General features: G+C 53.0%; 1 protein-coding gene across 1 annotated transcript in view; it reads right to left on the reverse strand.

The window, feature by feature from the left end:
* Positions 1-149: 149 nt before the first annotated feature.
* CUL5 (cullin 5) overlaps positions 150-14663 on the reverse strand; it is a 33891-nt gene continuing 19377 nt past the window's right edge. The window contains exons 14-19 of the mRNA XM_032972846.2: positions 14413-14536; positions 13767-13939; positions 12633-12794; positions 11686-11804; positions 7556-7679; positions 150-5746 (exon numbers count right to left, since the gene is read on the reverse strand). Coding sequence (XP_032828737.1) covers positions 5552-5746; positions 7556-7679; positions 11686-11804; positions 12633-12794; positions 13767-13939; positions 14413-14536 — 897 coding nt within the window. The 3' untranslated portion in view covers positions 150-5551. The remainder of the gene's footprint in view (positions 5747-7555; positions 7680-11685; positions 11805-12632; positions 12795-13766; positions 13940-14412; positions 14537-14663) is intronic.

Raw genomic sequence — 14663 nt, forward strand, 5'->3', positions numbered from 1 at the left:
CAGCAGGCCTCTCTCACCAACACAGCAGGTGTGATGTACAGCAGGCCTCTCTCACCATCAGTCAGCGGGTGTGATGTACAGCAGGCCTCTCACCAACACAGCCACACCTCACGTGGAGTACGGTACAAGAGCCACACTTAGAAAACGTGTCGTTTAAACTTGAGTGTTCTCTTTAATTGGAAGGAAAAAATAACTTACACACTCAATTCCACAGTTCCGAATATTCCTCTTCGGATTCGAGCAGTTGTCCATATCACTCTGTTTCCTATATCTATCACAGTAAAACTCTATTTACAGCATTGCATATTCCCCCATTTTTCCCCACCCCAAACCATGCCCCCCCCCCCCCAAAACAAACAAACCACACCCCTCCCGACTATATATAGTTTATTGTTATCATTATGCAGCGTTCACTGTGTGCCCCAACATGGGAAGACGTCTGGTGCACAGGGGAACCGGTTATAAGGGAAAGGTCATGAAGGGTGATCAGTTTGTGTTCACGTTTTGTCAGGGGTCACATTCAGAAGTATCAACTTCTTCCACAGGCGCCGCACTGCCAGGGAGTGCGACGTGGCCTGGATACAGGATGAATGTTTTTTTCTTAATAACGACTACAACGTAGGCCCAAGCTTATTGCCACAGCGTCGGCATTCGTGAACTTTTCTTTTGCGCTGGAGAGGCGATTTGGGAAAAAATGGTAAACCTGTGTTAGATGTTTAGAATGTTGATGTCGGAAGGATCCTTCACATTGCTCAAGCCCAAATGGCTCTACCTAAGGCAACAAGCTCCAATGAATTCCAACCTCGCAGCCTTCTTCTGTTGCGCACCCAACACCCGCAGAGTTACGACGATAAATCCCGTCGGTCCACATGCGCTCGCATACCCACGGCGTGCATTAGAGTTAGCGGGCACCCCCTCCAGTTGTGGTCACGAGGGCCAGGCCAATGAATTCCCCGTTCTGCTGGGTGGGAGAAGTCCAAAATCAAGAACACTACAGACAAACCGCTCTCGTCGCAACACGACCGGGCGTTCGTGTTCGACACGAGCCTGAAGCTCCGTTAACGCAATCCCACGCGGTCACGTGCTTCGTTGTAGCTCTGCGAATTCGCCGCATTGACGTGTCGATTACGGACAGTAGCCACCTCACTGTGACATCGTTTGAGAGCCGTGATGCAACGCACCTTTTGCGTAAATTGAAAGTCTTTTTTTTTCTCATTGACGAGCTTCGGTGACGGGGGACACACACGACCACACACGAACCGTTTGTGTTTCTAGAAGGGTCATCTTATTTTAAGTGCATGCCACCAATGCATTAACACAAACGCATGGTGGGGAGTTACTGCATCATGGACAGTTAATGCACGGCGAAGCTATCAACAAAGTCGTGTTTCCCTTGCACGAGCCTATGCTAATAACTCACAAACTGGGATAATATTAGATCTGGCGGTGTCACTCAGTGGAAGAGCGCTTGGATCACATTCAGAAGGCCATCATCATCATCACCATTGCCATTAATCTCTCCAGGGTGGATGAAAAAGGGCACCACTTTGTTGGACAGTAAACTGTGGTTGTGCTATGGCAAGACCTGCCTCTGCCAGGAGAATGTGGAATTTCACCACTTCCAGAGCCACCAAGATGAGCACCGCTTCATTGTTTGACCAGGGAGACACTTTGGCCGTGTATAATTTACTCGCTGCTTAACACTTGCAGAATATTTTTTATTGTTTTATTTCACGTGGCTACCAGTTGTATTAGGCATTCAAAGACAGATATACAGAGGGCAGCATTTTCTGTTACTCTGTCCTGGGCAAACAGGTGTTAATGTGAGCAGGGTGAGACTGGCCTTCTAATGTACTCTGGCGATTTGACAATTCCAATTAAAAGCAGCAGCGGCACAGAGCAGTTACGAGGTAGTGGACCCCACACGGTGCATCCCCCACGACCAATGTGAGCTGCGCTCCCTGTGCTAGAGCCAGGCCTGCGTTTCCATGGCAGCGAGCTCTGGCCATCAGGTGCAGAACTACGTTGCTGGGCCATCATGAGGTTCTCAACAGAATAAATATAAACCCGACCGCACCAACAACATGCTTAACAAAAGAACATTGCTGTATTTAGATCACTTTCTGACCCCAGCGTCCAACAGCCAAAAGAGGAGGGGGGATAGGCAGGGCATGGGTGGGGGGGGTGCTGAGCCGACAGACCCTCATGGGGGCATGGGACACAGGCCCTGGTGCTGCTGCTGTTGTGGCAACGAGGCATTGCCTGCACGAGAACACACCCTTCCGGCAGCGTGCGTGCGCGCGCGTGAACGTAGCAGCAGGGAATGCACGAGCCAGGATTGGTGCTTCAGGGTAGTGGTGTGGTGCGCCCTGCTCCTCCAAATGTCCCTTTGGCATCACCCAAGTTCACGCTTATGCGCGGTGGGTCACTGTGAAGGTGGTCCAACAAAACGGCTCTACTGGCCTCCCATCTGTGAGGAGCCGGGCCTGACGCCTACCTCCTTGTGAGCTTTCAATATCAATCCATAATATAGATTTCTTTAGTTAGATCGCGCAAATATAAATGTGCCGCCACAAAGTGGACACTCGCCGTCTTGATGCCCGGGGAGACTTTTTTGAGCGTGTCATTTTAGGTAGGCGGGGAAAAAAAGTTACTTCGAGCAACCATAACCTCATTCGTAATCAGAACAACAAAGAGGGTATATATCTGCGCATGCACGCGACGATAATTTAACACTCCGTTGGCAAGTCGCACGTCGGCAATTCGTCACTGCCAAATGAAAAACTGACGCTTTCGCGAACGAATCAAAAGTGAACACTGGCCCACAAAAGGGCCGTCCGTTGCTGCTGGCCACCATGACCGAGTTGTTTCGTGAGGGGGGCGACTGGGGGGGCGACTGGGGGGGCGTGAATTCCGCGCGGCGCGACTCCGCGTGCGCTGCGCCGCCGCCGGTGGGCTGTGGGAGGCGCTCTCCTAGCGAATGTCGCCTCGCTCACTGCGGAGTCTCGCCCATCCCCCATTTTGTTTGGATTTTAAACTCGATCAAAAATTCCCAAGCACTTTGTACATGAAAGCGCCGCAGAAACAGCTGATAACAGCATTAGCCCCGAGCCAGTGATGGGCATTCCACATTCCCGTGGCGGGTGCCAGCCTCTTTATTACGACCACTGTTGATTTCTACCTCGTTATATCGACGCGGAGGAACGACGCGTCGCATAAATCCACAACCGTGAGTTGACTTGGCAAACCTCGTTACTTGAGTGCTCTGACCGCAGCGCTGCCCCTGGCTCATCACGAGTTTCCCTGGCGGAAATCGTTTCACATCGGCGCACAAATTAAACTACCTCTCGGTGGAATTGCAATCGTGAAACAACCAGTGTGCGAGCTCGGCTTCACACGTTTACCAATCGCCCATCGGCATAGGATGAACACAAACGTCTATTTTACGCAAAATGAGAAATACTGGAAAAGGGTGAAGCCCTGACCATGGGCTTGGCGGAGCGGGAGAAAAGGGGGAGAGCACGGAGACTTGAAGACGTCTCAACGTGACCTGTCAACCCCCAGAGTGCGTCGCGACAACCCGTACCAAATGTAAAGGTGGTCGCCACGGTGCCACGCATTGCACCAGCCTCCAAACCAGTCACGGTGGAGAGCATAACGAAACAAAAACCAATCCAGAATTGCTTAAACCTTGAAAGAGCATGCATTGCAAAACAACGAGCATTCACCCAAGTGCTGAGCAGTGCGTACGTGGACACAACACCGAACACGGATGCAGCGATTCACCCCCTTCCACGATTCTACAAATTGTCACGAATCGGGGGGGGGGGGGGGGGGAGGGTAAAGATTTAATTCCCAAGACGGATTATATTTGCCCTCGAACACACCGAATCGACAGTGGAAATAAACACATGTAACGCATTCCTAACGCGCACGATTCGATGCATGTACCATGAGCATACGAATCGATTGTGGCGGGTGAAATGTTACGTGCCCAGTATATCTATAAAAAAAAACAGTGCCCACTCTCAGGCAATTCCTTTTTACGTCTCCACTCGAACACGTTTTGACTTGGGACGGTCATCCACTAAGCCCCGTGGAGCCAACAATCGCGAGTTTGACATTTGTGTCCCGGGCAAAGTGGAGCGGGCAGTCGATGGGAAATCAGTCGGCTGAGCAAAGGAAACCCCCACAATCACCCAACGCCCCACATTCGCGCAGACGCAAGCCGCAAATCACGGAGCCTGTGTTCAGTGCACCGTTCCTATCACAGGCTGCCAGATGTCCAGCAGATGGTATTAGTGTACAGCGTGTTGGTTCTAGATATGTCTGCGCAGAGTTTTCTGCTTGAATGTACGGTGGAATTTCTCCAGGTACTCGGATTAACCCCCAACATGCGAGCCCACGCATTAAGCAAGTGCTCCAAGCATTCTGATGCAGAACCTTCCCAGGAAGTGTCTTGAGGCTCGGCGAGGCGTTCCCCCAGATAAATAAACGACATAAACATCGCGAAAAATGACAACTCTCTCGAGTATTCCTCTGCATTTGACAAGAAGCATCCCTAAGGTCGACTCAGCCAGAAAAAAAAAAGTACCTATATAACTGCAGTTGTGCAAGAGCCGGTCAGAGACTTTCCTCCTCGCAGCCACACGACGGGCCAGACTGAGAAGCCGGTGCCCACGGAGCGGGCTATCGGCCTCGCTCGCTCAAAACCACGCCACCACCAGGGCCTTGTCGCATCGACGTCTTAAATACTCCACCCATCTGTATTGCCAATGTACACTTTGCGTGTTTTTTCTCCAGGGCACGACGTGGCAGACGGCGAGCGGCAGGCTGTCGCTGCACCGCCGAGTCCCTTCTGGGGGTCGTTAGCAGCCTGTGTGGATTTATATCAGCGATACTGGACGGCTCACCAAATGTAAAGCCACGTGCACCCAGACTTTTATTAAAAAAAAAAAAAATAACAAAAACCCACTGCAGAGACCGATTGCCTGTCCTGCTGCCCACGGGTGACTCCTCTTGTCTCCTTAACCCAAAACGAACCGTGCCGGAGTCTCTGCAGCCCTGACAACCTCTCCGCCCTGCGCGCTGCAAACAAGCAAGAACGCGCCGCGGTTTTTGCTCGCTAGCATCCTGCAGCCCGGCGAAAACCAACCACTTCTATCAGCCACCCCCACGAGTTTGTCATTTTTCTGAGAATTCGCATTTGCAAACGAAACAAAACAACGTGCACACACACATACACAAAAGCTGGCAGCGGTCCTTCAGTCAACAATTCTTAGGCCCGGTGAGCCTCTCGCCAACAGCATCCGGCGCTCACGACAAAATTTACCTTTTTTTCCCCTCTCGTAATTCTCGCCGGCCAGCCCAAAGCACCGCGGTGAAACGAAAAACACAACGACGCGCCTCCTCCCCGCTCGCCGGCTCGGCGCCAATCCCCCCCCGCCCCCCCGCCACGGCGTGAACCTTCCCCGTGTGTTCCAGAGTTACAGCAAGCGCCGGCGCCACGAGGGGGCACGGAGGCACCGAGAGCGCGGGCGTGGCGGCACGCTCACGCCACGTACATGAACGTGTTGATGCTGTCCTCGTCGCGGCGAATGTACTTGTGGTCGATGAGCCACTCGATCTGCTCCTTGATCATCTTCTTCTGCGGGAAGAACATGTTCTTGAGGATCTCCACCAGCTCCGTCTGCAGCTGCGCGTTCGAGATCTTCTTGCGCATCTTCATGATCTGTATGATGGCCTCCTGCGCGCCGAGGGGGCGACACGCAAACACGCGCGCACACAGGTGTGTAGGTGAACGTGTGTGGGGGGAAGCGGCGGCCGAGCGGTTAGCGGTTCCCGCTCACGGCCAACAACCCCAGTAAACATCGCCACTGGGGAGACAAAGGCGGTCGAGTGGGGTGCTGGCCACCCACCCCCTCGTGTACTGTGCCGGCCTTCATCGGTGCTCGCTAACAGCACTTGCCCCTACAGTCTGTGAAGACTATAAGGGGATCTTTGTCTTTGTGTACGTGGAGTGGTGGTGCAGTGGCATGCGCTAGAGGCCGACCGAAATTCGGTTTCGGCGCCCAAAGTTGGCAAATGGCCACTTTCGGCATAATTTTGGTTTCGGCCGAAAGTCAATTTTTTACTTTCGGTCTGGTTTCGGCCGAAACTGCTATTTGACTTTCGCTCGTCAACCGAAGATCTATTTTTAGAATATAACACTAGTGCTACGTCTATCACTGCCTATCGGGCTAGGCAATCCCATGCGATAGGCTGCAAATACACACACACACGTCAGCAGCAGCAGCAGCAGCTTTGGAGCGAGGTTACAGCCGCAACGATGGTCGCCTGTCAACAGACGGCAGCCTGCATCTGCATCCGTGGGTGGAGTCTCTTTGGCGGGACGACAACAAAGTGGCTCTGTTGTCTGTTCCCAGCCGCCTGCCCGCCTTGGCTTATGTGTTGCGTTCGTACACGCGTGTTGATACCGAGATTCGAAGTCTGACAATATTGATATTCAGTTAGTTAATAGTTCCGCAGCGAATTAGTGATAACGAAATTACGAATCTGAGTGAAGTAGAAAATTAAAGTTAATAAACGGAGCAGTTACGTAGGTATAAAAAATAAAATGTTTCGAGCACAACACAAGCGTCTGCCATAAGGTGGGACACTCACAGCAAGAAGACAATTTGCTGAAGTGGGCCACTGTGTGGGTGTCCCACCTGATGACGGACGCTTGTGTTGCACGCAAAACGTCGTGATTAAATATCTTTTATTTTTTATACCTACGTGACTTTACTGAAAGAACCTAAGAGTATGGATCCCTGTAGTCACGAAAACTTCAAATCTAGATTACACCGTGAAGAATATTGAAACATGCGGTGTGGGATTACTTCACGAAAGTCGATTCTGATTACAAAAGCAAGGCGCAGCACCTGCTGGGCGAGAATGCGGAAACACTGGTCATTCTTCACTACAACATTCGTCTGTTTGGATATAATTACTAAGTAAGTAACACCTAAAGATTTGATATTTACCGACTCTTACCGCAGGCTCTGAATGAATAGTCCTAGATTTATTTTTAATTCAAGTAGCATTGCATCATGACGTATTTCATAAATCTTGTGTTCGGTAACTTCGGTCATATACCTTTCTGTTTCGGTCTCGGCCGAAAGTGAAGTTAAACTTTCGGTTTCGGCCGAAAGTCAGTTTTTAACTTTTGGTTTCTGGTTTCGGTTTTGGCCGCAACCAGAAATTCAGTTTCAGTCGGCCTCTAGTTCGCACACTGCGCTACAAACCCCTTTTGACCTGCGTTTGAATCCCACTCAAAGCCGACATCGGTGACCAATATATGAATCTGTTCTGGGCCTCCCCTAGGTCGACACAGCCTTATATTGGTACCTGGTGGGGTGTGTAAAACTGGAGAGACAAAGGCGGCCGGGCGTGGGTTGTCGCCCACCCACCCCGCTGTGGGCCGTGCCGGCCTTCATCGGTGCTCACGAACAGCACCTTGCCCCAACAGCTCGTGGAGGCTACACGGGGGACCTTTGTCTTTGTGTGCGCACACCTGCGTGCGCAGGATCCTCAGCTGCACGATGCCCTCGTTCTCCTCGTCGCGGCTGCGCTCCGTCGTCAGCTGCAGACGCCCAATCAGGTTTATTTTGCCGCGCTTCTGGACCTTCCCGTTCTTGCTGCAGCGGGATCGACGAGCGACACGCACACACACACGCCGTTACACACAAACGCCGTTACACACACACACGCCGTTACACACACACGCTGTTACACACACCGTTACACACACACGCCGTTACACACACCGTTACACACAAACGCCGTTACACACACACATGCCGTTACACACACACACACACCGTTACACACACACACACGCGGTAACACACACAACAACAACAACCGCCATTCGCCACTAAGTGGCGGTGACGTCACCACGACGCTTGTGCCAGGCTATGTGCACCGTGAGGCCACGTGAAGTGTCGAACGCCCGCTGGCAGGAGGTCACTGGGCAGACCCAGGTGCCACGGGTCGACTGACTGAGATGACTGGCTGATGCACCACCTGTGCCCCCTACTGTGCCAACCTGCTGTGCTTTAGCCACCCGGCGCTCCGCTCGTTGTTGTGAGCGTCGCTCCTCCGCCCTCCGTTGTTGTTGGAGGGCGACTGCCTCCAACTGCCCAGTAGCATCCTTCACGAGCCTCCTCCACAGAGGCCGATCTTGACACCGCTGGTACCAGTCATCGGCAAGTCCACTCAGCTCCACATCCTCCTGTACCACATCACTCCATCTCTTCTCTAGCCCGTGCCGCGCCCGCTTAGCCCCCTCAATCCGGCCAAACAAAAGCTGTTTCGGCATGCGGTGGCTGGGCATCCGGGCTACATGACCCAGCCATCGCAGCCTTGCCTGGCGGGGGAGCTCACCGATGGGACCCTGCCCAGATCTTTCAAGGATTTGTGAGCTCCTCACACAATCCTTCCTGGTTAAACCCAGGATGGATCGTAGGCAGGCCAGCCTAAATGTTTCTAACCGGCGAAGATGTTCCATTAGGGGGGTCCACGTTTCGCAAGCGTAGAGAAGGGAGGGAATGACCGTGGCCGAGAAGACCTGAAGCTTAGTGCGGAGCGACAGACCAGGTAGCTTCCACACAGCGTTACGCAACCGATGAAAAGATATTGCCGCTCGACTGATTCGGAGTGAGACCTCTGCTGTTAAACTGGAGCCAGTCATAAGCACACTGCCCAGGTATGGGAAACTCTCCACTCTCTCCACAACTGCCCCATCACCAATTGGGAGATGTGGCGGTGGAGTGTCCGATGGTACAAAATACCCAGGCAGGTGCTTAGTTTTGGTGGGGCTGATGGTAAGGCCCCACCTCTTAGTGGCACGCTCCAGTCTCAGCAGCAGCGTCTCCAACTCCTCCTCTGACTGAGCAGCTATTACCAAATCATCAGCATACATAACGTGGTTGAGCAATAGGGAGCCATCCCTTGACCGCACCAGGGCATCGATTAGCCTCCCATTATATCTGTACCATATGGAGATTCCCCCGGTACAGCTATTGAAGGCTTCACGAACCGCGTGGTCAAAATAGATGTTAAATAATGTGGGAGCCAGAGGACATCCCTGTCGCACCCCAAGGTGTACAGGGAATGGCTCTGACTCCCGGCCACGTAGTTTTACCCGGGCCCGCTCACCATCATGAAGGTCCTTAATGATCGTGAGCAGAGGGTCAGGTACTCCAAAAGCACGAAGAACGACCCAGAGCCCAGGCCTACTGATGGTATCATAGGCCTTGACCAGGTCAATAAAGCAGAGATGTAGGTCTTGTTGGAATTCCCTACACCTCTGCTGTAGCAGACGGACAGAAAATATGGCATCTGTGCAGGACCGCCCTTTCCCGTTACACACACACCGTTACACACAAACGCCGTTACACACACACACGCCGTTACACACACACACACACCGTTACACACACACACACACGCGGTAACACACACACGCCGTAACACACACACGCCGTTACACACACACGCCGTTACACACACACACACACCGTTACACACACACGCCGTTACACACACACACGCCGTTACACACACACGCCGTTACACACACACGCCGTAACGCAAACACGCCGTTACACACACACAACGTAACGCACACACATCGTTACACACACACCGTTACACACACACACCATTACACACACACGCCGTTACACACGGCGTTACACATGCCGTTACACACACACGCCGTTACACACACACGCCGTTACACACACACGCCGTTACACACACACGCCGTTACACACACACACGCCGTTACACACACACGCCGTTACACACACACGCCGTTACACACACACGCCGTTACACACACACACACACCGTTACACACACACACGCCGTTACACACACACGCCGTTACACACACACGCCGTTACACACACACGCCGTTACACACACACGCCGTAACGCAAACACACGCCGTTACACACACACGCTGTTACACACACACGCCGTTACACACACACGCCGTTACACACACACGCCGTAACGCAAACACGCCGTTACACACACACAACGTAACGCACACACATCGTTACACACACACCGTTACACACACACACCGTTACACACACACGCCGTTACACACGGCGTTACACATGCCGTTACACACACACGCCGTTACACACACACGCCGTTACACACACACGCCGTTACACACACACGCCGTTACACACACATGCCGTTACACACACACGCCGTTACACACACACGGCGTTACAAACACACACCGTTACACACATCGTTACACACACACACCGTTACACACACACGCCGTTACACACACCGTTACACACACACACCGTTACACACACGCACGCCGTTACACACACACGCCGCAAAGCACACACGCCGTTATGCACACACACACACCCCGTTACGCACACACCCCATTACACGCACACACACACACGCCGTTACGCGCACACACACATCGTTACGCACACACACACACACGCCGTTACGCACACACACACACACACACCGTTACGCGCACACACACACACACACGCCGTAACGCGCGCACACACACGCCGTTACGCACACACACACACCGTTACGCACACACACACACACCGTTACGCACACACACACACACACGCCGTTACGCACACACACACACACACGCCGTTATGCACAGGTCCGGCTAGCTGCAAAACCTCGTTAACATTAGTGTAAGAAAAACAACCACCACCATTCTTAGTTACATCAGTATATTAGTGCGTGTGTGATATTGTACAGACAAAAAAAATACTTAGAGCATGCTATCTTGTTTTATTTTTATAGAGCGCGCTAACTCAGGGCACTAGCTCAAGGCGCTCTATAACAGAGTTTAAAAATCGAGCGATTTAGATGGCAAGGACACACAAGGACTGAGGAATGAGTGCCCGTTACAGAGGGCAAGTGGGGTCACGTGAGAGCAGGGAAGGGACGAGCAAGTGGTCCCCCCATCTCATCTCCCTCATCCCCTACCACCCATCCCCCACTACCCCTCCCCCATACCCCACCACTAATGTATTGCTTTAAGTACGTAGTCTGCTTAAACTATACATTTTACAATTGTACACATCACACATAATATACAAGTATATAGCATGTACTTTAAATCTTTGCATCTCATTTACATTTTAGTTTGTGCTTATTTAGCCGACCTGGTGTGGGCACAATGTAAAATCAAGCTATCCAGGGTTTTTACTGCAGTCACAATGTTTCATTATTTTTATTATTTACATGTTTACGCAAAGCGCTCTGAGGCGATGCTATCTTGAAGGGTGCCGTATAAGGCAGAGACTGTAGGATGCCGTTGTAATGTGGAAGCTTAGAAATATTGTGCATCATGTATCATGTGTCGTGTATCGCGCTGGGTGTGTTCTGCAGGGTGCATCGCGCTGGGTGCATTGCACAGGGTGTGTTCTGCAGGGTGCATCGTGCTGGGTGTATCGCACTGGGTGTATAAACCTGGTGCATCGCACTGGGTGTGTTCTGCAGGGTGCATCGCACTGGGTGTGTTCTGCAGGGTGAATTCTGCAGGTTGCATCGTGCTGGGTGTATCGCACTGGGTGTATTCCACAGGGTGCATCGCGCTGGGTGTGCCTCACTCGTACGCACATGAGCGCAAACTCTTGGTTGACCCAGAAGATGGTTCCCTCCGTGAAGTCCTTGGGCGACACGGCCGTAGGCTCGTACAGCAGCGGCTGCCGCTTCAGCTTGGGGAACGCCACCAGAGACTGGGGGGTGGGGAAGAGCACAGCCAGGCACAGATGTCCCGGAGTGTACGGAGAATCTGGGCAACTGCCCCGGGCCCCGCACTTTTGGGGGGGGGGGGGGAGCCCCGCGCTTCGACGTCTCAAGTTGCTAAATTGTTTAAAGTTGCTAAATTTGAAAAATGACCTGCAAATCACTCAATTGGGATCACACTCAGCAACATCGCCGCCTTACTGCGAAACTACTGCAGACTGCATCTGTGAAACCCAGCAGCGCCTTTGTGATGATAACCCTGCACTATAAGAATGAAGCAAGTATTAAATTAGTATTATATTATCATGAGTGTCGTTGTGGAGAATATAAGTAACTAAATAATATAATCAGCCCACATGCCTCCTCCCATATCTGTCGCACCACGTGTTTTTTGCACATCCCATCAGACACACGGTTTTCTAATCTCTGCACTGATTTCAACATCCTGGCTCTGCTGATGAGACAGTGAGTGATCCATATTTGTTTTGGAGACACTGAATGTCGAAGCGTTTTACTTGGAGAAAGACGTGGGAAGGAGGTGTATCATCTCCTTACTTATTATTATTATAAATAATGGCTGATTGATAAAGATGGAATGAGTGGCTGCGTACGAGTTAAGTCGATAGACAAGCGGGTGGACAAGCGGGTGGACAAGCAGGTGGACAAGCGGGTGGACAAGCGGGTGGACAAGCGGGTGGACAAGCGGACGAGCGAGTGAACGCAGGCGAGCGAGCGGACGAGGGAGCGGGCGAGTGGACGAGCGAGTGGACAATTTAGCGGATGAGCGAGTGGACGACCCGGCAGGTGAGGGCGCTTACCCAGAGCGTGCGCCGGAGTTCGGCGTCGGGCAGCTCGGTGGCGAGGCGCAGGTTCTCAAAGCTGATGCGGTCGCGCTGCCGCTGGTTCCACGCGAAGAGGATGGCAAGCTGGAACGTTGTCACCTCCAGGTCGTATTGCCCAACCTCGTTCTTGAACGTGATCTGAGTCGACAAGCAAGCGGAACTCAGTGGGGCAAACATGGTGAAGCGGCTAACGTCAGTGGCGAGGGATGTCCGAACCTTTGCTGGGACCCTCGCTTCACCAACCCGGTACGGACCGGCGTGGTGAAACGGGGTCCAATAACCCCCATGACTGAGCGGCTGCGTGGAAGAGGCCTTCATCCACCAGTGAATTGACAATCGGCTGTATAATAATATAACTGAATGGCTGAATGAATAAACAGCCACAGTGGAGCGTACACGCAATGTACAGGCCGCTGTTCGCCCACCGCTCTGTGCCTCTGCTGTGTGTAATTAATCAGCCTCCCCCACTTGGCTTGAGGTGGTGAGCTTCACCCTTCTAAAGAGTCTACATTGAGCCACAGCATCGATTTCCACTGCACTGGGCGCCCTGATGTTAAGGGATCGTTCAGTGGCTGCGGAGTGGGGGCCAGTGCCGGGCAGGGCAGGGAAGCTCAACCGGCACGGGAATGTGGAATTGCAGAGAGGCTGGCCTCAGCCTTGCGGCGGCAAGAGGATGGAGCACCGCCCCGTGGTCGTTTGAGGAAGAAGCCGCTCTGCGGTTGTCATGTGGTGGGACCTGTGCAGGGCGGGCCACGCGTGTATGCACGTGCGTTTGTGTGTGTGTGTGCGTGTGGTGACGTCACCGCCACTTAGTGGCGAATGGCGGTTGTTGTTGTGTGTTCAGAGGTTAGCGTCCTGCGCTACGAACTCGGGGACCCAAGTTCGATTTCCGCTCAAGGTCAACACCAGTGACGATTATCTGAACCCGTTCTGGGCCTCCCCTAGTTCGACTCAGCCTCAAATGAGTACCTGGTGAGGTGTGTAAACATCGCCACTAGGGAGAAAAAGGCGGCCGGGCACGGTGCTCGCTAACAGACCTTGCCCCAACAGTCTGTTCAGGTTATACGGGGGGGGTTCTTTGTCGTGTACGCACGTGCGAGCGGGACTCACGATGCCGTTGGACATGAGGTGGTGCCAGTGCAGCTTTCGGCCGCTGTGGCTCTTCTTGTAGAACTCCTCCACCTCAGGGATCAAGTCCTCCAGCTCCGTGGGCAGCGACACGAACATCTTCTCCGAGCTGCGCGACCACGCGCCCGCGTTCAGGATCTTGATGTTCACCGAGTCTGTGGAGGAGAGCAACACGCTGCATTCACCTGCTCGCTCGCTCGTGTGCTCGTTCGATCATTCGCATGTCCTTTTTACTCATTCACTCAATTGGGGCCATTGACGCTTTGGGGAATGGATTTAATCGGTGCGCCGTTACTCTGCCACCTCGTTTGCTCGCTCGATCATTCGCCCACTTGCTCTTGGCTCAGACGCCACAGCTCGGAGGAAAAAACCTCGGCTTCCCCACCACCCCTCCCCTATCACCCCCTCCCCTATCACCTTCTATAACTACATATTTCATACATTGCACACAATAAAACATGTACTACGCATTACACATAACGTACTCTCACGTTTACAGCACGCTCATTATTATATATTTACTACTGCGTTCACTGATCGCCACGTGGCGCACAGATCCCCACTCGGCCTCTCTGCCTTCGTCTTCCCAGCGCCCCCCTCCCTCCCCTCCCCAGACAGAGCGGCGTACCGGCCATGGCCAGCTTGTTGTTCTTGTGCATCTCCTTGAAAGCCTGGTTGAGGTCCTCCGACACCTTGATGTCCTGGAACATGCGCGCCAGCTTGTTCACGTAGTCGGCGGGCATCCCCACCTCCTGCGAGTGGCAGAGACGCGGGGGAGGGTCGGTTACTGGGCCCGCTCGGGGGGACAGCACCTGCAGTCGGGCGGCCCCTCCTCCTCCTTTGCCGAGGGCCACACGTGACCTCTAAAGCACCCTTCGG

The sequence above is a fragment of the Petromyzon marinus genome, chromosome 49, assembly GCF_048934315.1.
Source record: "Petromyzon marinus isolate PM22_M1 ecotype Great Lakes invasive population chromosome 49, UKy_Petmar_22M1.pri1.0, whole genome shotgun sequence".
Lineage (NCBI taxonomy): Eukaryota > Metazoa > Chordata > Hyperoartia > Petromyzontiformes > Petromyzontidae > Petromyzon > Petromyzon marinus.